Source organism: Malaclemys terrapin, chromosome 1 (assembly GCF_027887155.1).
Source record: "Malaclemys terrapin pileata isolate rMalTer1 chromosome 1, rMalTer1.hap1, whole genome shotgun sequence".
Lineage (NCBI taxonomy): Eukaryota > Metazoa > Chordata > Testudines > Emydidae > Malaclemys > Malaclemys terrapin.
In genome coordinates, this window is record NC_071505.1 from 265,826,885 (window position 1) to 265,849,478 (window position 22,594).

General features: G+C 38.9%; 1 protein-coding gene across 1 annotated transcript in view; it reads left to right on the forward strand.

Annotated features, from left to right (window-relative positions):
* Positions 1 to 22,594, forward strand: part of PCCA (propionyl-CoA carboxylase subunit alpha) — a 393,662-nt gene that overhangs the window by 317,349 nt on the left and 53,719 nt on the right. The window contains exon 21 of the mRNA XM_054012780.1: positions 5,287 to 5,340. Within this exon, the coding sequence (XP_053868755.1) occupies positions 5,287 to 5,340 (54 nt within the window). The remainder of the gene's footprint in view (positions 1 to 5,286; positions 5,341 to 22,594) is intronic.

Here is a 22,594-nt window from a genome sequence, read left to right on the forward strand (position 1 = left end):
AATTGGCTAAATGGTATTGTCCCCAGTGCATAACAGAGGCTATTGTAAATTGGCAATGAATTAAATGGTGTATGCAAATTCCACTTAGTACAGTTCATAATTTGGGGTCAGTGACATCGCATCCTAATCGAGCCACATGTTGTTCCAAACAGTTGTTCTCAGCGTTGGGTTCTGTGTAGATTTCTTTTACAGTGTTTTTACTGATATTAGATCCTGCCACTGCAATATTTGATCAGTTGGTTACTGTCCATCCAGTAGGTTACCTGGAAGACTGCATCTACAAGGAACGAATACATCTACCTCAGCTACAGATGTACCTACAATATTTCCCAAAGCTGAAGTCAGCTTTGGCATTTGCAAATAGGAAGATACATGAATGGTATATCCTAGTACAGGTTGGGATATACCACTATGCCTGACCGGTTTGGAATGTGATATCCAAAACAGAGATAAGGAAAGGTACAGAACAACAAGTTAAGGAACCAATTAGTAAGATCTTAGGTGATGGAGAAAGTGCTTTTTAACTTGTAAACAGTCATGATATAAAGAGGTAAATTTGGGGTATATCTTCAAAGCGCAAGTTCTGTGTAAGATAAGAATTGCTTCCCAGAATAAGGGTATGTGTATCTCCTTTGGTTATTGTACTGTTTTGTCTTTAGACAATAAATCTGGCTAAACTTTGGCTAGGCTGTTGAACATTTTTAATTATGAACCACAAGTGTAGTCAATCAGTTGGCTGTACGTTTTAATCAACATTTCGACTCAACCACATGGGCCTCTGAAGTGTCAGGACAGGGCTGGGTGGTTCACTTCCTGGGATCCAGATTCCCCAAGCGCACACAACTTGCTGAATAAGTTACTGTGGCTCTAATCTACAGTAATTTATGCAATTTCCTCCTCTGTACTGTGGAACTCTTAACAGCTCCTCCAGTTAGGGCAAGTTCCTTAATGCAAGTCTTCTGCATTAAGACCCAAGTACTCTCCATCTTACCTTGAGTAAATGAAGTAGTTTTCAGTATCACAAGATATTTGTTTGCTAGGCTTTAATATCTTTTTTTCTTGTTAGTGAATATTCATTTTGACTCGACACATTAGTTGTTCATTTGTAAGCAAAGCAACTGCTATTGGTCTGTTTCAGTTTCTTTGTTTGCAGTCATTTCTTCTCTCCACCTGCTCACAGCAGGTAATCTGCAGATCCAAGAGTATCTGAACACTTCTGGCAAATACCTTGAGATCTTCTTCCGTTTTAATCCTGGCTGTATCGGTGTGGTGTGTCTGCCTCTCTCTCTCATACTTTGTATTTTGAGGGGAGTTTTCCTTTCCTCACCCCTCTTTTAGAGCTTGTTTCTCAATTTCATTTTTATCTAAAGGTACTTATCCATTGCAGGCTTGAGCACTAAGCTGATTGTAACCCTACTGCACCATACACTGAATAGCTCATTGATACCCAACTAAGTGGAACTAATTTTCTATGGCAAAGCAGAAGAATTTGGAGTAGTGTCACACAAACCTCTTGTAATTTAGTGGGAAACACCAGATTGAATTGATTCCTTGTGAAATGATTGCATTATTTCATATAATCATGCAGATATGTGGTGATTGCACCCATATGTAGATATATGCACATGGATTCCTAGTTATATACTTTGTTTACACAGATTATATCCTGAATGTACATGTTATATTTATGTATAAATATAAATATAAATATATACATACAGCATAATATACACAAAATCACATGTATACAATATTAATCATTGTATGTGAATTTGATACCTTTTAGAATTTAAATGTTTTTAAAGTTAAATCATATTTTCTACAAGTTTTAGTTTAGCTGTCTGCCACCTGAGTTTGCATGAAAAAAAAAATTATAGTTTTAAATGGGATTTTGTTAACTCAGAATCTCTCAACCTGTATTAATTTAATCAAAAAGAATATAAATTATTTTTAAAAATCCTGTGATTCACACATATAACTTCATGTTACTATTTTCACAGGAGAAAATATATTATTTAGGCTTTGTGAAAACGGTAGAAATATGCTCTGCATTAATTATTTTCTGCTTCAGACCTCTAAGTAAATGTTTTGCAAATTACTTTAAAAAAGGTTTTTACATGTTGCATGGTATTAGCTGTTCTTTCTGGTTACTTGCATTTGATTACTTTCCTGTTATCAAACATAATATGAAACCATGTATTAGAATTTATAGTTCATGTAAATATACAAATTAGAATAGGTGGAGACTGATATATTCTTTTTCTAAAAAGGTAGAAAATAAGAGAAACTGTTAACCATCTTCTTTCATTTTCCTGAAAACATCAATTGCATTTACAGATCTCAGTAACAAGCCCACCAGTAGAACAGAAATATCTCCTTTCAGTAGGCTTTTAAAAAAATCTAATCACATTTAACAGCTGAGATTTATTTACAACTGTAATTTGAAACATTAATTATGATAATGTGCTGACTTCTTTTGTAATATGGTGTTCAAAAGCCTGGCAGTTTTCTTTTTGGTCTTGGTAACATATGGTTGATTTGGAGATTCTATCCATTTTTTTTTTTTAAATATGCCCAGAAGGAAAATTTCTTTTCCCCCCTCTGTGTTTTTTAATTTTCTTCTCCTTCCCCCACCCCGACTTTTTTCTCCTCACTCTGTTAATTTGAGGGATGGATTTTAGTGCTTACAGTGAACTCTTGATACTACTGAAGACTGAATGCTGTACTGCATATTGGATACAGTGTAAGCAGGTGCCATGGGGACTTAGCATACTGCGATGCCTAGGCCCTTTCAACAATGACAGGCTTAGGAAGAGGGTATTTATCTTCTTATCCCTGATACTGTGGTTATGGAAGACAACCTTTGGGTATAAATATGTAATTGGGTTTAGGTTGTAGATTCTAATCTACATGTTTCTGAATTTATTTTCTAGATGACTCAACAGTTATCACATGAGCAGGCATTTTAGTTACTCGAAAGTGTGGTGAAGTCCTTGCATTCTTTGGATCTGATTTTGCAAATCTCCAAGCATGCAAGGAGATCTTACATATGAGTAGTCTCATTGGAAACAAAAGGACTGCTCATATGAGTAAAGACTACCTGCATGAGGAGAGGTTTCCAGGATCTGATCCATAGCTATTAAAACCCACAAGTCCATTCACGATACTAAGCTATTGCTTTGAAAGTGTTTAAAGGAAAAACAGAAACAATTTTTTGTTTGGCTTTGTATAACTCTATGAAATGAGTGATGGGGAGATTAGCCCAAAAAAATGGAAATTTTATCAGGCTATGAAATTATTGTTAATGGCCTCTTCAAGGGGATAAAAGGGCAACACAGTAAGTGACAGCACTCTAATGAGGGCGAGGGCATTCCAGGAAAAAAGAAATTAAGTCCCTTAGTTTTTTTTTTTTTTTTTTTTTCTCAACTTGCCATTTTCTGACAGCTCTTATCAAGTGGTCAGTACTTGTTTGTTTTGGCATACAGTTCATTCATTGTAGACTGTCGGTACTTTGTTCTTCTTTGCAGTTTCCAAAACCTGATTGTGTTTATCCTAGACTGTGGGAAAAGTGTATATTCCTGTTTCCTTTATAAAAGTAAACGTCAGGTTTTGTATGAAATTTTATTTCCCATATTTTCCATTCCATTAATCATTATTGTTGAAATATGTCAGGCCTTGGCACATCCTTCTTTGTTTTCATATGATTTTACAGATTGCAGTGTCAGTATATGACCTGTTAGTTTTAAAAAAAAAAATGCAAGTTTAGGCTATGGTAGGAAAGCTATTGCTTCTATATATAAAATATAGCTGCAAAACATGCCACATTGTCAGAAAAGGGACACCATTTAACTTAGTACTACTATTGTGTAGCATTTTGTCACTTCATTGTAACTGTCTTTAAAATGTGAAAGTACTAAAGTTAGTTTGCATTTTATACCTATCCTTGTAATACATTGTATATGCTTCCATACATATCGACACACAGGGCATATTGTATAGATATGTATATCTCTTTAAATTTAGAGCTATGTATTTACACTTTTTGACTTTGGTCTTCATTCAGCAAAGCTCTTAACCACATATGTTGTGTGAGGGCCTATGCATACAGTAATTTGACAGCTGTGAGAGAAAATAGAGATATGACAGAGCAAATCAGAGAATTCGTATTCTGACAATGTAATTTATATTAAATAGTCCAGCTAATTAAATTAAATATTATCTTCTGTAAATCAGACAGAGGAGTACTTATTTTACAAGTAAATTTGAAATGTTAAGTCAAAACGCTTCTTCCCATGAAAATGCTTTACAAATATAGTGTAAAATATAACAGTTTAGATTAATGTAGAATTTCTCTGTGAAATGTGTGTGCTGTGAACAGCTTTTGAACTGAAGGAGGAAAAGACTCAAAAGGAGCAGTAACTTCTTGAATATTTCCTGTGTTTAGGTTATAGGTAATATCATGTATAACCAATAATGTGCTTCCTTTTGCACTGCCTAGTGGCTTAATGACAGTATGCTCTATGATTGGTCAGAGACTTGAGCCAACAGCCCCAAGCCAAATAGATAACCAAGTGTTTCACAAAATTATTATTTTTTCTGTTTTCAAAGGAGGAGCATTGTGTGCATACATTTACAGCACCCTATCACAAAGAAGAGATGAAAATGTCTCTTTAGAATGAGTGACATACTTAACATTTATAGAGTTGAGCTAATATGGAGTACATGAAGTGAGAATACAGATATACATGTGCCAGAGAATCACCACCTTAGAGGTGGACAAGTCCTGGTAAGTCATAGAACCAAAGGGTTAGAAAGGACCATGAGGGTCATCTAGTCTAACCCCATGCCAAGATACAGGATTTGTTATGTCTAAACGGTCTAAGACAGATGGCTATCCAGCCTCCTTTTGAAAACTTCCAGTGAAGGAGCTTCCACAACCTCCCTATGTAATCTGTTCCACTGGTGTACTGTTCTTATATATCATAACATCCATCTCCCTGAAAACACACACATTCTTCATTGTACGTAGATGCATTTGTTTTCAATACTCTTCAAAATAAATTTGTTAGAATCTGTTAAAGCAAAAACTAGAATTTGAGCTTAAGTATGAATCAGCTTCTTAGCACTGAAGCTCTTAAATACATTTTTACATTATGCTTATTTTGTGCATATGTAATATATCTACAGGCATTTTGGTTATTTCCTGCAGACCTTACAAGAAGAAAATAGCACTGCTTCAACTTACTGAGAAAGTTCCTAATTAATTTTTACATCTGTTTCTTTCAGTGCCTCTCTCGAGATGCAGCTGGAAACATAAGCATTCAGTTTCTGGGCACAGTGGTAAGTATTCAAGATCTACTATACTACATTATGCTTGTATTGAAAAATAACTTAACAAAAAAATAGGCAGTTGATAATGACTGCACACACACGCCTGTGTTCATGAATTTTGTCAGTATCTGTTTTAGCGTGTGTTTGCTTCAAAGTATAGGATACATAAAAACTGGATGGAAGCAGAACTATCCTTAAGTGAATGCTACAAAATGTTTACATTCCACATTTCACTTGATATGAGCCTATAACTTTTTGGTCCCTAAAAGGGTAAGGTATAATTGAAGGTACACTTGTAAGAAATAGGAGATTTTAAGCTTGTAATCTATTAGAATATATTCAGATTTCAGTCCATTTCATCTGATTTCTCTCCTCCCCCCTCCCTGCTCATCCATTGGTGTTCTGTACATCTTTGTCCGAGCCCAGGCCCAATTTCTTTCACTCTATACTCCTCATCCTCAAGGCATTGTAGTAGCCATCCTCCCAGCTAAGGAGAACTAGATGAGAATAGCTCTTTTAATGGGCGATTCAAAGCACTGCCTCCATCATCATTGTTTCACTCTACCCTGAGGAGCTGAGAGCTGTTTCCACAGCTCTCCCTCAGTTCTTGCTGGCCTGCAGAATAATAGACTAAGAATCATGACCAGTCTCTACCATGGGAGAACTAAGCAATCGGACAGATCTTTTGCCTCTTTCGTGTATCTTGGGTACTCATGTGTAAGATGGAAAAACAAAATTGTGTGTTAAGTGATAGATGCTTCTAAGTCTAACATACTCTATATCAAAATGGTATCTTAATTCTTATTGAAATGGTATCTTAATTCTGTCAGTCATGTGGTTAAAGTGATACTTGAAGTGCTCTAATTGTATTTTTCCAAGTTAATTCTAAACTTAAAGCTTTGAACAGATTAAAAAAAAAGTAATCTGCTGTAATAACTTCTGCTCAAGAATTGTGCTTTTACTTAGGTCTCATTCATTACCAACCACATTATTGGTGCTTAACAATCAGTGAACACTGTCCTATTTATGATGTTGGGCTTTGGCACTGGTCTAGGGTGACCAGATGTCCCGATTTTTATAGGGACAGTCCCGATTTTGGGGTCTTTTTCTTGTATAGGCTCCTATTACCCCCCCACCCCGTCCCAATTTTTCAAATTTGCTGTCTGGTCACCTTACACTGGTCACTTGCTTTGCAGGAAAGGATGTTGCTACATGGCTGGTCTGATAGACTCACAGCAGGAAAAAATAATTATTGAGACTGTTGCATAAGAATACTAACACATCTTGGTCAGTTAATAGTACAAAGTCAGAATGGGCTTTAATCAAAACCCTATTTCTGAGCATCACGAAACTTCGGAAGGTATTGGTCAATTCTATGACTAGTGACATTCTTTTTTTTTTTTTAAGTGGGATGCAAGTATGTGTTTTTATTATTAATTACTATTATTATTAATTTGTATTGCGGTAATTCCAGGAACCCCAGTGTTACAACAGTACCTCATTGTGCTATGGGCTGTACAAACACACAAGAAAAAGGCAGTCTGTACCCTAGAAAGCTTACAGTCTTGATGCGCTTTTAGCTTTAAGACATTGAGAGTAAAACAAAAGGATATTACAGTCGTTTAATTCTCTAGTGCTGATTATTACCATCTTAACTAAAACTAATATTGATTATCTCACACTGCTTTATCATCTATTCAGAAAACCTAATAATTATTTAATGATAACGGGGAAAAAATACCAGAATATGTTTTTGGAGAGGGGGAGAAGAGAAGAGGAGCACTTAGTGCACACTATCAGGCACTTAATGTAGATGATGTAATACAGACTAGTCTTAACATGTTTCTTGTTGGTTGAACCTAAAGAGAGAATTTTAATCAGTAGATTAGAAAAATGGTAATGGAGACAAACCTTTTCCAAAGTCTGCTTTCTTAGCTACATGTAAGATCTTTTCAGTATTTGGAAGCAGAATTGATAATTCCTTGCAACAGAAGAGGTTAGCATCCCTGAGGTACAGTAGGTAAAAGTTGAAGGGATGCAGGGTTAGGTAAGAGAATTCTGGATATTCTCCCCTTTTCAGATTGGCTCTTTGCTCTGACTTCCCTTCTCCTTCAAAGTCCTCCCCATTGCTTGTCTCACTCTCCCTGTGCTCCTCTCCATTCTGCTCTCCTTATCACCTTCCTTCCCCACTCCTTTGCTCTTATTAACTAATCCCCTCCTGCCTCCCCTGCACCCCAACCTACTACTCAATAGAGGGGGAGAGATTAAAAAAAATCAGAACTGCCATGATGTTTGTCAGCTGTCACTCTGAGCTATATTTCATCCCTTTCCTCTACCAATGTATCTGAGTTTTTCTTCAGATTACAAGCTTTGGGCCAAGAACAGCATCTTCCTGTGTATTGATGCAGCATCTAGCACAGGGGGAAGGGCTTATATGGATTAGTGATTTTGGGGCATTGCTGTCATATCAATAATAATAACTAATAAAAATATAACTCCAAAGCCAGAAAAGAGGACCCTTTTCTCCACTCTTAGAACCTCTTTTGGGGAACTCCAGTATGTATGCACTACCATGCCCATTACTAACAGACAGAAGGCTAATCAATGCATTATAAGGTTGGCAGTGGGGATTTTCCCCTCATAACACTAAATGCTTGAAAGAAATATTTGGTGATATGATATTTAGATTCCTCAGTATTCTGCTTGCATATGCTATACATCACTGTAGAAATTGGTTAGAAAAACAATTTATATTTGATTTTAATATTTTCTATTGAGAGAAGAAAAACTAGCTTCCAGCATTCTCAGTTTCATACGTATGCAAATTCATCATGAGTTTCAATGCTAACAAGCAGCGTGGTGCTACTTCGCACATGCCCCATATACCTTTTCATCAGCACATGTTTTTAGAACCAGCTGATTGGGAGCACAGTCATCCAACTTGTCATGAGGGCATCAGCTTAGATAAAATAATTCACTTGATTTCCTGACATTAGACAGCAAAAGCAGTTTTTCTACTGGTTTTTGAAAAGAGATGAATCTCAACTTGATTGAGCCAGCTAACAGACACTGAAGAGAAGCAGAGAATACGTCTCTATTAGAAACCTCATTGGCATCCCATGTAGTTAGTTAACAGACAGGGGAATGTACACTTCAACAGAAAGACTTGCAATTAAATAAAAAGCTTTAATATGAATATTAAAGCATAATGTATAGTAAACTTGTGAAGATTTTCTGTTAAATAGCAGCAAAGGTATTTGTTTCTGCTGTTTTAAAATGAAAATGGAAAAAGCCATGCCACTGTTTCCAAATAAAGTAGGGATCATGAGTTTAAATTCCACAGTGTTGACATAATTCAGAGGTTCTACGTGGGTCTTTAGTAATGTTTCCTGTTGCTGGACATGACTAGAAATTCTTTGCTATTTGGGATTCTCTCTTCTGTTAATTCATAGTGGCATTAAACAGTTTATGCGTTGCTGTAGTTACTAGCAGGAGTAGTATAACAGGAACACTGAGGAGCCCTGGTCATGGACCAGGGCCTCATTGTGCTAGATGCTGTACAAACACAGAATGAAAAAGGCCTGAAAAGCTTAAAATATAAGTATAAAACAAGAAACAATAGATGGATACAGACAGATGGAGGGAGTACAAGGAAACCAGGAGACAACTCTTTCTCAATTGTTTCACAAGACATTGTTTCTACTCTTTATCCAATAAGTTGAAGATTTTCAAAAATAGGAGATCTAAAGTTAGGCTCCTAACCCCTTATTTAGGCATGTGCCTGAAATCAAAAAGTGTTGAGCACCCATTATCTTCTGCTGACCTGAGTCAGAGCTGTTGGCTTCTGAGTACTTTTGAAATCAGGCAGGGACATAAATATAGATATAGGTGCCTAGCTTTAAGTTCTTCTTATTGAAAATCATGGCAAAGATTATTACCTCACATAACTTTTAATATCCTATGTTACAACCCTGGTGAGTCCTTCTGGACCCAAACCTTGTATCCCACATGCTCTTGGGGCTGGGCAGAGTTTAGGCATCATCTCTCTGTCTCTTGACCTCTAAGCACATACTCCAGGTGCAGACACTGTGTCTGATACCCTTCTTGGCAGAGGCAATCCAGTTGCCCAGGCCCTGAAATTATTGCTGGTTCTCCCAAGCCTCCCTGGCAGCTGGTGCACTCTCCCAGAGTTCCACTAAAGCTGTTGACCCTCTGGTTTATTGTTTCTTTCTTCTGGGATGATGGGACAGGGTAAACAAGAAACACAGAGACTCTGTAGAGGAATTTTTAAACACAGGTACTCTTAGGCTACATCTACACTACAGAGGGGAGTCGATTTAAGATACGCAAATTCGGCTACGCGAATAGCGTAGCTGAATTCGACGTATCGCAGCCGACTTACCCCGCTGTGAGGACGGCGGCAAAATCGACCTCTGCGGCTTCCCGTCGACGGCGCTTACTCCCACCTCCGCTGGTGGAGTAAGAGCATCGATCCCCGAGAGGTCGATTTCTACCCGCCGATTCAGGCGGGTAGTGTAAACCCAGCCTTGCTCATACAGAAAGCACAAGAGCGAAATCTACAGATCTGTGGAAAAAGAACACAACTGGCACACAAATCCCTTCTTCGGTGTCTCACCACCTTTGGGGGTTGGCTGTCCTTTTAGGGGTCCCAGTACCCCCTCCTGTACCATCCCTCCCTCCTTTTCAGCCTCAGGATCTCTCTGTCTCCCCTGCAACAAGCTCCCCTGAGATTGTTCAGAACCAGCGGTAACAAGGTTTCCCCACATGTCTGTTTTTAACAGCAGCTCCTAACAGCTTTTTCTCTGTTCCTTCTTTTCTACTAGGGAGTTTCCATTGCTCCAACCCTATCCCCTGCAGGCAATCTGTGAGAGCCAGCTTCCTTTAACATCCCGATTGTTCTATCAGGGCTGAGTTGTTCAATGTTAGCAATTTTTCGATTGTCTTGTACTGACTTCCAGACAGGGTTTGTGATATACCAGATCAATTTTTGCTAGCAAATAGCTGCTTCAATACACATTGCTGGTTTGATTTTACGAACTCTATGTGTAACTCTATCAGAATTCATAAGTTTTACATAGACAAATTCACCAAACCATCAAATCCTGTTACCAGGTTTATTGAATACTTTGTCATTTTGTGGACCTACACAAAGTTCCATTTTGTGGACCTTTGTGAACTAGTTATAGATTACAGCTAGGAATAAAAGAACATTCTCTTCAGTTTGTTTTTCCTGGTAATGGACTTGCATTAATATGTGCTCACTTCTCAGACACCCTTCCTGTACCACTGCCAATATTTATAAATTGTCGACTTTAGAGTTTTCAAGCAATGTGTAGTCAGTTTCTTTCCTCTGTCTTTTCCTTCTTGCATCCTTGCATGGTCCAATTAAATAGTGGTAGAGAATGTGAAGCTTCCACTGTATGACACTGAGACTCAGGTTGCAATGGCAAATGTTTAATAGCCTGCTTCTTTCACCATTACAGATAAGTCCAATTCTGAACATGCTTGTTTTTCAATATATAGCACTACTGAAACTTTAGATATGAAGGCCTCTGTGGACTTTCAAAAGCGATTTTGAAACCTGTAAAAGATACAGATATTATATCTAATGGGATGTGGAGACCGTATTAATAGCAAGGAAAAAAATCTCTCACATTTTAATCTTGCAGACTCTAGTCTGGTTTTCCACAGTTCTTTTTATGTTTGTTTGTTTTCACAAAGTACCTCTCATTGAGTTTTGCCCCCATCAAGAGTCAAAGTTTGCTCTTCCAGAGTAAGCAGTGGGTATGGTCTCTAGAGTCTGAAGATCACTCAGGATCCTTGCTAATCTGAATTGAATTTCTCTGAAGTCATAGCAATCATGGGAATCACCCTTTTTCTTTACCCTGGCTCCAGAGCACCTGGCAGCATTGCTCCAGTGTGACTTCTGGCAGGGGAGTTACACAGTGCAGAAGGGACTCCAGGGGAAAGTTAACAATTGCCTCAGGAAACATTATTTTTTTGTGCATTCCTTTTGAATATGATGGTGAGCATCCTCTGGCCTACTGTCTCTCCACAAAATGATCCTGGATGCTGCCGAGGGCAGGGAGTGATCTCCACACAGAGATTTCCCTTTTAGTCACGTTAAGTAGTTTTAAAGTGTAATAATATATTAAGATATACGTTGGAGTTGGGATTTCTAAATGTGCTTAAGTAATTTCGGAATACAAGTCTCCCTGAATGTCGATTGGACTTTGTTTCTAAGCCACTTAGACACTTTTAAAAATCCCGTCTGGAATCTCAAATAAAATAGTAAATAAAAAATAATGTCTTTTTGTGTGTGTGCGCATTTAGTTGTCTCTGTTTTAAAAAAACAAACCAAAAAAATCCACAAGAAATTATTTCTGTTTATCAGTTGTAACATTTAAATAGTCCCAGTTAGTCCTTGAAGTTCATGCTTTCAGAGATGGGCAAGTTCCCAGGTTTGTTGTTGCAGTTGACTCCTGAAAAGTTAGGTTACCCATGCAAAGCAGTACGTCTCTTTGGATTGGGATGACTATTTTCTGTAGTGGCCTAAATAAATAAAATTTTAGGCCAAGATTTTAATAAATGGGTTTACTGCAGTTAGGTACCTAAAGTCTTATTTAGGCTGCTGAATAAGTGACCTGACTTTTAAAAGTGCTGAGCACTGATTGGCTCCCATTGGTTTCAGTTGTGTGGAGCTGCTGGGTGCCCAGTGCTCTTTGAAAATCAGGCCACTTGCTTAGGTACCTAAATAAGGGCTTAAGAACCTAAGTAGAACCCAATTATTTAAATCTTGGCCAATGTTTTTAAATGAAAGCTTAACGTTTCCAATGAGAATATGCAATGATGGCATTTGTAGGGTGGATTGCACTGTAGTACTTGAATATCTCAGATGATACCATTTGCCTTCCAGAAAAATGAACAGGACTTTGCAACTTCCTCTGTATTTTGCTTGAAAAATTTAGACTGCCTCTTATTCAGCTTGTTGATATTTTCTGCGGCAAGGACAAGGGTTTGGACTTGGTGGCTGCTTGAAGAATAGGTTAACAGGTTACCAAAGGTAGTTCAATTATTTTCCTGTGGGTGGATTAAAACCTACAAGTAGAGATTGAATACTGCCATCTTAAGATGATTACATCATGGTGAATGTTGAGCCTTTCTTTTCTGAGGAAGATTCCTGCTGCCAAAAAAACAAACATATGTGTAGCCTGCATTTTTTAAACAGCTTTTTGATGGCTGCAGTTTTGGCATTTACCCAGTAGCTGTTTAGGAGATATTAATTTATATGGCTGAGAAGCTTAACTAGGGATCTTAATGAAACAAAGGCATGATGAAGTTAGTAAAGCTAATTTAAGTCTCAGAATGTACATTTTAAATTAAGTTTTTATTGATAATAAATATACTTTGTTTTTCATTAGTCTTCTAAGCTTCAGTGATAATATCTGTAAAATAAACATGTTTTACCAAGATTTAACATTAAGAATGCTATTAATATGACCCTTGGTACAGCAGCACAATTAGATTTCAAAGTGAGCATTTAAGATGTAACAGCGATTAATGACAACCATCGAAAACAATTTTGAACTCCATCGGTTTAACTCAGGAGGGCAAACTTAATATGATAATATATCTAGTTGAATTGTATCAGCTTAGCAGGAAAGTATGCAAATATGTGACCCTTACCTAGCATCTAAATGGATGCTGTGCTGATAGATTTATCAGTTCCATTAAAGAACTTTAGGGAACTTTGGAATTTCAGCAATTGTTCCCTTGGAGGCTAAAAACCAAACCTGATCTCATACTGGGACCATTCTGGTCTGCATATTTCCATAATTTGCCTTTGCTACTAATATGACAGCAAGACGCAAATAACTGTTTCTAATAATATCAAATAGAGTTGTGGAGGACAGCATTTTAATGTAGTAAAAGACCTCCCCGTGGGGTTGTTATTGCCATTGTAGAACAGCAGTTACACAGTTGCAACAATAGTCTGTTAATTGATTCGTTTAATTAGCAAGAGATGAAGCTTGTGCTCCATCTTGTCTTCTGATATCATGGGGGCAGCTACAGAAAGAATTCTTTGCATTTGTCAGGTGTAAGTATACTTAATGAAAAGTTCCAAATGCACTTTTCTGCAGAGGCAAAGTTTGAATGTTTTATGAATTTAAAGCTTTATCTTATGATTTTTATGATTTAAGAACTGCTTCACCCTTGGAGTCTAGGAATAGAATTTATGACAAAGCATTGATGTACTAGAAGTGGGAATTTGTAATTCAGATTTGCTTGCATTTCTAACCTAAATATTCAAGCCTAAGAATTATAGGAATAGTGGATCATTGTACTAACAGTTCACTAGATTTAGTCTGGAAGAAATAAGGTCAGATTAGTGAAACTGGCCATCTGTCTTGTGCCAGCTTTTTAGTTGTATTTTTATTCCCCCTCTGGATAGACAATGAATTTACATGACACATGGTATAGTTGGTAGCATGTGTGAGAAAAGAGATTCTCTTTGGACTTGATTAAAATAAGGATATGATACAGTATTTGCTTCTGGGCAATGAAATAACTTTTTATTCAGTGTGTTTTAAAGGCATTTAAAATAAAATAAGTATATTTAGTTTTGATTTGATTTTCTTTTCCTCTTAGCTTAGTTTTGTCTTCTGTTCAAGGTTATTCTTCCTTATGGAGGGAAAATATTTCTAAGAACAAGACACACTTCTTGTTAAATGCTAATTAAAAAAATGAAGGTTACATTGGCTTACTTCCATTGTCATAATACTGACCTAAAATAGAGGAGCTCTTATAAGTCTAAAGTAAATCACAATAGGGAATGAAAAATTCATCCATGCATCCAAGATTTAAGAGATGTCTCATCCTGTTTTTTATAACACTGTTACTAGTGGGTGCTGTGGCACAGGAGATGCCATCAAGTTAGGGAGCACTGTGCAGCTTGCTGTAACTCAATGTAGCAAAGGGATAGTGTGCTATTGAATGGGCCATCTTTTTGAGGGACTGTAAATGAAGAGCCAGCTCGCTTACAATCATTAATGTTCCCATGGCAATTTGCACAAGCCCCATAGCACTTTGCATTCTCAGTGTCTTGGCCAAATTCCACTTTGTGTAATTACCTTCTGTCTACATAAATTCTCACCGCGGTTTCAGCTGTATTTGGTATTCTACACTTCCTGTCCTAAACAGTTGTTGTGCTGCTGTGCACTGTTAATAGGTGCTGTGGCTGTATTTCAAGTGTGGGTGAAGTGATTCCTGTACACGTCTTTAATGAATTTTTTGCTCCCATTGCCATAGTGTCTGGGTATGTGACAGAAAACAAGACACCAAATTAAAGCGGTCACAACAGACAGCACAAATAGCTTAACTTCTCAATTTCACTAGCCCATCATAAAGAGAATCTTCCAAGGGATCATCTATAGGCAGACAAATCTTTGACCAGAAAGCTTAACCTTGAACAATATGCCACGAAGGTCAGTAGACTTGGGTTCTGGTGGACTACTAGAGGGAGTGAAGTAGACAGTCGGGAACCTTTCTGTGAAAACACTCTGCTTCCACATCTCAATAGTGTGTATATCAAGGGGCTATGAGCTGAACTGTCTCTAGTGATCTCTGCCATTGCAATCAGGAAAGGTACATAGGAAGAGAGACCATCTCTAAAGTATCCACATCCCAAATCTTAAATCAAACTGAAAACCTTGCGTCGCACCTTGAAGCAGATGGGAAATCAGTGCAGAACTCTGAATACTGCTGTAATGTGGCTGTGTACTCCTTTACAGCAGCTCTAAAATTCATCCATTTCTACAGTTCAAACCCTTGTCCATACTTGGTTGTCTCTCACCTTGACTATTACAGCCGCTGCTGCCTCCTCCTTTGTTGGTTTCATCTCAGCTGTGCTGCTGCTAAAATAATCTCTTCCTGCTGCTCTGATTTATGTCTCTTCTCTCTGAATTGGCTCACTGCCTTCTATGTGAAGTTCAGTTTTGTCTTCCTTTTCAAGGCCTTGCATTACTTTACCTGTTTGACTTCTAAACGTCCTTTTGTTCAATCTTTCTTCCATGCTTGTCTCCACAGCTAGTTCCATCATACTTCGGTGCTCAGACTCTCACTTTTCTTGTGTGCCAGTCAACCTCTTTCTCTTCCTCCAAGTTTCTTTCAGAAACATACTTTTTCTCAGAGGGGTTATCACTGATGGTCTCCAAGATATCGTCTTTGATCTGAGTTTACACCATCACCAGCTGGCTTATGTGCTCATTGTATCATTCCCCCTCAGGTCCCTCTGATGGGGCTGTGAAAAAAGGAGCAGGAAAAAAATGCAATAAAGAGAGGATGAAAAATTGAGCAGCTTGGATGGAGCAAAAGTAATGAATTAAAAGATGATGGCAGAGAAATAGGCAGGAGCTTGGTTGGGCTGCACATTGAAGGCATGGACAAGGAGCGTAGATTTGATGTAAAAAGGTGAAGGAAAGCCTTTGAAGGGAATGGACATGGTAAGGTAGATAGTCGTCTGTGGCAGCATTTAAGAGAAATGTAAACATAAGGAATGACAAGGTGAGAGGCCAGAGAGGAGTTTGTGGTAATCAAGGTGAGAAATAATCAGTGCCGGAAAATCTGGGGGGTGGGGTAGAGGGGGGAATAGAAAGAAAGAAATGTTTGGAATTATTGTTGAAATGTATTGAGAGAGTCAGTATGGAGGGAGAAGGAGAGGGCACTATGGTTCTGAGTGGAGAAATGGACTGGACAGTAAAATTGCCAGTGTGCCCTTGTGATATAATTGTGGACACAGATGAGCAAAACTAACTGCTCTAAACTTTCTCTTCACCACAGCAAAATATATTTAAAACTACATTTTCATTGCTGTAACAGGTCTCTCAGGACCCTCTGTTTCTCCGAAGAGCAGCCAATCTGCCTACCCTGCAGCAAATAAGTACTGGCACAAGTAGGCAGAAGTAAATGGCTACGGAAGAGGTGAAGGGTAGAGCAGTTGTGGTAGGTCCTGTAGAGCACAGGAAATATCACACTTGTGTGACAGTCTTTCAAACTCCAGTCCTTAGTTTTGGCGAGATGCCATATTTGCAGTGTGCACAGGAAGTATTAGCATAGCAAATTGTGTTATGAGCAACAGAACCACAACAAGGTCCTTCCTGTGTCTGGTGGTGGTTTGATTTGGGAGGAGGAGAGGGGTCAGGACAATGGAGATGGAAGGGGAAAGTCCACACTGTCGTAATAACAGTGAAAACAAATTGCCCAGGTGCCCAAGTGCTTCAGTGCAAAGGATATGGTAAAATCTTGCTGGAGGACAGCAAGATTCCATCAGCGCTGCGAAGTCCAGTTTCTACTAATGCTATCCTGGCACACCTGGCTCCCCTCTTCCCCCCCCCCCCTTCATTCCAATCCATCTGAAAGAGTCGTTTTTTTCTGCAATACTCCCACACGCTAACTCTGAAAAACACTTTCTTTGTGCCAATGTTATATAAAGGGCGGGGGGAGTGATATTAGAATTTTAAAATACCTAAGTTAATATCCTGTTGTTGGTCTCCCAGTGCTTAAGATCCTCGGGATAGGACTTTTGTTTGTATTTTGCAAACACCAAGCGTAATTGATGCTCAAAAAATAATGACAAGGGTGAAGGAGATCAGAGACATCTAGATACTCTGAGGGGTGTCTTGCAGCCAGCTTGCCCATAATCTTACTCAAAAAAGGAAATATGAAATCAAACTATAGTTGGCCAGATTATCAATCTCATATGATGCCTTTGTGAAGCAGAGGCTGCACTGATCCTTCCCTCAAAGCACTAGGCCACCTGGCCTCTCTAAGAGAGGCATTTACACTCCTCACCACCAAAGAGTTATTTGCCCACGGCCATAGAGTGAGTCCATGTTACTGGGATTAGAACTCTGGCGTTTCATGATTCCTAGTTGAGTCCTTTTGATCACACAACCGCAAATATAGCAAACCTAGGTGCAATGAGCAACATCCATGATAAATTTGCAGCCTTAAAAAGGCCAGAGAGAAGAAGTCTCAAAAACTTATTTAGGAATTATAAGCATATTAATTCATATGGAAAGAAGGGATTCATGAAGGCATTATAGAAGAGCAACATATAGGGGGAAACTAAGTTTAAGTATTTTTAGCTTGAGGTAGTGTTGAATTCACTTGAAAAGCAGAAAGAGTATAAAGAAGAGAAAGCAACTTTTACAAGAACTCATACTGGTATACCAAGAGTATCCTGAATGAGGAGAGATCAGAACCCTTGGTTTTAATCCAGGAGGAGTTGGAGACCCATGCTAGAATAATATACACGCAGCAGAATGTAACTGCAAGGTATTGCACGTATTTGAAGATCAAGAGAACTGACAGGTTGATGCTGCTTAACCTGTCAAAATCCAGCTGGAAGGTGGTGATGGAAGCTGTAGAGAAGGTTAAAAAGAGATTAGCACCAGAGATAAATGGAATTCTTGAAATAATCCACCATTAGTGCACTGAAGAAATAAAGGTTTAAAGAAATATCGGTAGGGTGCCTAGAGAACAGCAAAGATCTTAGACACGAGGTGTCAGGCAAATAGAATCACTATCCAAAATAGAGGCAATTTTTCCTCAGTGGAAACTTTAAATTTGTGTCCTTGTTAAAAGGAAAATACTTAAATTCAGTGGTAGTAATTAATATCACCATTTTCCATCTGGGAATGTTAGACAAACTATTGTAGGTAGAAAAACTGCATGAATGCCAGGGTCATAGAAGCATGCTTCAGTAACATGGAAGCTCATTGAGAGGGTAAGCAGAAGAAAAAGAACAGCAAGGTAATGTAATTTGATCATTTCTAAGATGTCAGGGGTTCAACCATTCATTTCTTGTTCTTCATTATCCTCCAACATTTGGACCTTGCTCATTTCAATGTAAGATTCACCATTTGATTATTTGCTATAATACAGCAAAAGCTCAGTGTTTAAAATGAGAACTATGCAGCAGATATTGTTTTTCAACTTAATCCTGGAAAATTTGATGGGAGGGGAAAAGGAACCAAGCATCAGTGACTTCCCTGGAATTCAAGAATGATGTTTTCACAAAAACATTACTGAACAATTTGGCATCAGCAGCCAGTTTGCCAAGAGTGAATGTAATATACATGAAAATGACATCAGATTGTGGCAGAGACTGCTTTAGTTAAGCTTGTATAAGGCCTGGTCTACTCCAAGGAAGTTTCCAAAAATTTTAATCAGTTTTAAAACTGGTTTTAAACCTAGTTGCAGACGTATTATAGAACTGGCTCCAGGGGGCATGAACCAGCTTCAAAACCACTCTCAGCACAGAAGGAATGCTGGGAGTCTGTCCAAAGATAGGGAGAAACAAGACTGCTATTCCACTTCCTCGTTTCTTCTTTCTGGCTTGGTTCATGGTATATTCGGTCTCCTGTGGGTACTAGCTGTCCTAGAATTATGATGGAAACGGCATTGAGCCAGTGTCAGTCATTCAGGTGTCTTATCCAAAATCAAATCCAGAATGGCATTCTTTTTGTTGACATGATCTTGCATTTATCAGCATCACTAATACTGTAATGTTAGTGTTCTTGGGTGATGTCTTTGCATCCCAATGATAATAGTGATCTGGGAGAGTGAGAGACAGTAGATCCTAGGTCCCATGAAGGGGCTGGGTCTCCCTTTCTCCAGATGCTAGGGGTCTGACCTTGTTGTGCTGTCCTTTCATCCAGTTTGCCCGGTGCCTTTTTGTAAATGTGCAACTGATGTATGGACGTGCTGAAGTGTTTGGAATGGTGGGGCAAAGGGGCAGTTGGGAGTTTCCTCTTTCACTTTGTCTTCTGCTTGCAGTTCTGGGTGATCTGCAGTGGTATTACCAGCCGTTGTGTTGATGTCGCCTACCACTCCGTTGGAGTTGGGAGCTGATGTTACTGCCTGGGGCTTGCATGACAAGCCTCCCAGTGCATTTGGCTAGCTGGGGTGATAGGCAATGGAGGATGTGAGCAGTCCCTTCAGTTTCATTCCACAGAGAGGAGCAGAGTGAACTCCCACTGGCTTTAGCGGCCTGGAGTACTGCTGTGTGTGCAGGATGTAGGAGAACTGTGAAACCTCTATGGCTGGTGTAGGGAAGGAGGAGTAGGGAGGCTCCTGCAGCTCCTTTCCCTAGGAGAAATCTAGGTGAGCAAAATGCAAATACCTGAGTTGCAATTCAGACTGGATGCTGTGGCTACCACCTGTTTTCATACGGAGGGCAAGTAGCATAGGAATCTTTAATTTGAGGTAGTCAGGTCCTGGTTTAATATACAGCATGAAAGTTGAATAGTGTATTTCAGTTCTTGGTTTAAATGTAGAGGGATGGATTTTCCAGTGAACTAAGGTTTAATTGCACCCCAGATATGGCTATCAGAGGAGTTCTCCACCAGTATAGCCACCTCCTGTATCAGCTGCCCTTCCTCCCCCACCCCTGAAACTCCCAGGGTAAGGTGAGGGAAGGGGCTTAAAGACATTGGATGTGGTGGGGCAGGGTTCCACTCTGCTCTGTTGTCCATTGGTGTGAATTTGAGCAGCCTCCCAGAGGTGAGCCCAGAAACTTGTACAGAGCAAATTAGCATTTTTATTTAGTGTCAAGATTTCCTGATGTAATGTACAACCAAGATTGGCTTTAAAATAGTTACCCTTAATATTGTTGTCCCTCCCCCTCATGCTTTCATGTTTGAAGGCTCCATTAGTGTCCATAACAGTGAGGGAGTAACGCAGATTGTAAACATTTTTACCACAGAACACCAACAGTGAACACCATATCACTGATTTAGTAGTCTCTGTACTGTGCTTGCTCAGCTGTACATAATCACTATCATTTCCTTCCCTCGGGTTTCTGGTCTGCTTAGGGAGACTTCACCAGCAAGTTCAGTGAAATCTCATTGACATCACTCAGCTATTGCTCAGTTCCCATGCGTGCCGCTCTGTGGAGCTAGAGGCTCCATGTTAGAAAGAATATACATTGCTTCATGTGACATTCTGTGACTGCTGAAAATGCAGACTCACTATGCTTACTGTAGTGCATTTAAACATTTTGGAGAAGGAACTGTGTACCACACTTAAGGTAATGGGGCCTTTCAATGCTACCATAATATGAACAAAAATAATCCTAGGGAATTGTGTTAAGCCTGCCCTCCTGAGCTTTGTGGGCCAGCTGCCATGGAGGAGGCCACAGTGGATTTGTTACAGCTCATGGAATATTTTTAAAGTTTGTTTTCTTCCTGAGTGTGTTAATAAAATTGTGCAAGGTGTGATTAAGGGTTTTAACTCTATATTTAGTTCAAAGAAATCTACACTTTGAACAGAGTAATTTTATTTATTAAATGTAATATTATGAATCTTAAATAGATGTGAGGTTACCATTTCATTTATTTATTTAGCAACAACAAAATAACAAAAGTAGGATGTGTCCATCTAAAATGCAGTTAGATCATCTTCGTTATCTGAGTATAAAAGACAATCTCGGATGTATGTTTCATGTCCATGTTATATGCCTAAAATGTAATTGTTTCATTTTTTTTTAAATAAATAATCATTATTACCATATACCACATCAGGCAACTATTTGGGTTTGTTTGCTGTTCTAGCTCCTCCCCTCCCCCTTAATCCCAGTTCTTGGTTACTTGCAAAAGCATTCAAAGAGTTTTTGCTTGTCAAATGGAGAAGATCAAAACTGCCTGAATTTCTAGCCAAGTTCATGTTCTCTGGAGCAGCATTTCATTTTCTGGACAGAGAATCTGATGTGTAGTAACTAAAAACTCTGGCTAAGTTCATTTGAACAATCTGAACTTAAAGAAGAAACAGCAAAACAAATACTTTTTAATTCTTGTGCCTTTTATATTTACATTGGCGTTGTCTTCCTCAGATAAAACATTTTGATATTAAGCAGTTCCTCTAATTTTACTGGGTTCTGTTTCTTTTTATGGTAACACACACTGTGCAGGAAGGTCATTATACTGAGAAAAAAAGCTGTCCGCATAAAAGAGAAAGTTAACATTGCACATGTTGTCTTTGTTTATGGGGTTCCTGGAATGTGTTGAGAATCAAGCCAAGTGATGGCTTAAACTGTTCTTTACAATATGCTGGACAGCTTCTTCATAGGTTCCTCCAATCACAGGTACTTCTTGAAAATGCAGATGGTAAAAATATCAGTAAAAAGTATCTAGCATGTTTCTTTTATATGTTAGCACATATAAAGAAAAGTTTAAACCATTTCTAAAGACCACCTTCAGTACTTGTATTCCTACAGTGTGAGGGTTTATGATTGACATTACATTTAATTAACCCCAGTTCTCCATTGTAAAAACATTGAAATAACTATTAAAACACATTTAGATCTGTGACTGCATGCTCTGGTCCCAAACGAGCCACAGAGCAGGCTCAAGTAGGGTGCAAAAAAAATCTATAGAGTTTATTGAGGCAGTGTCCCCATACCCCTCCTGAGCAGGGATTCCCTGAAGCAGTCTTAGTAGGCCCCTCAGGCCTCTCCAAAGCAGCCCAGCCCACCTTTTTACAAACAAGCAAAGAAACATACTCTCAAAATAAACCCAGTAGTCCTGGACCTGGCCTACCTTGGTCTGGCAGTCTGCTTTCTCTGTCGAAATCCTGAGCTGATCCTTTCCCTCAAGGAGCAGCAGATAAGATCTGTTGTCTCTGGTTGGCCAGCAACTGAGCTCTTCTCCTTCCTTTTTAACTACCCCTTCATCACCTCACAGCAAGTGTGGTGGGACAGGGCTGAGTGGTCAACAGCAGCTCATTAAGCCTTGCTGGCCCAGTGTGGGGTTGGTATACCCCGTAACCAGGTTTCATACTGAAATCCAGCTTCGGTCAGTAGGTAGTGAACAAAAGTCAGTGCTGTCTGATGGCTGTTCATCACAGTGACCTGTGCAAAATGCATTGATGATTTCTCTCTCTGATTTCTTACTGGACAGGCGTCCACATCACCATCCAATAACCATCCTTTGGTTGGCGTTGTTGTTTGCAGTCTCAGCAGAGAGGCCAAAGATTGTATGCGGATAGAAACTTCGCTATCTTGTATTTCCAGAGAGCACCCCTCTGCTCCGAAGCACATTTCAGGCATGTGGGTAGAGCAGGGTGGGGGAAGTAAAAAGTTTGCAATGGTAGCTTAATGTTGGGAAAACAAGGTCTTACATGAGTAAGATGCACATGATTTTTAAGTTTGTATTTTATTGCATGAGAATTGTACTTCTGACCT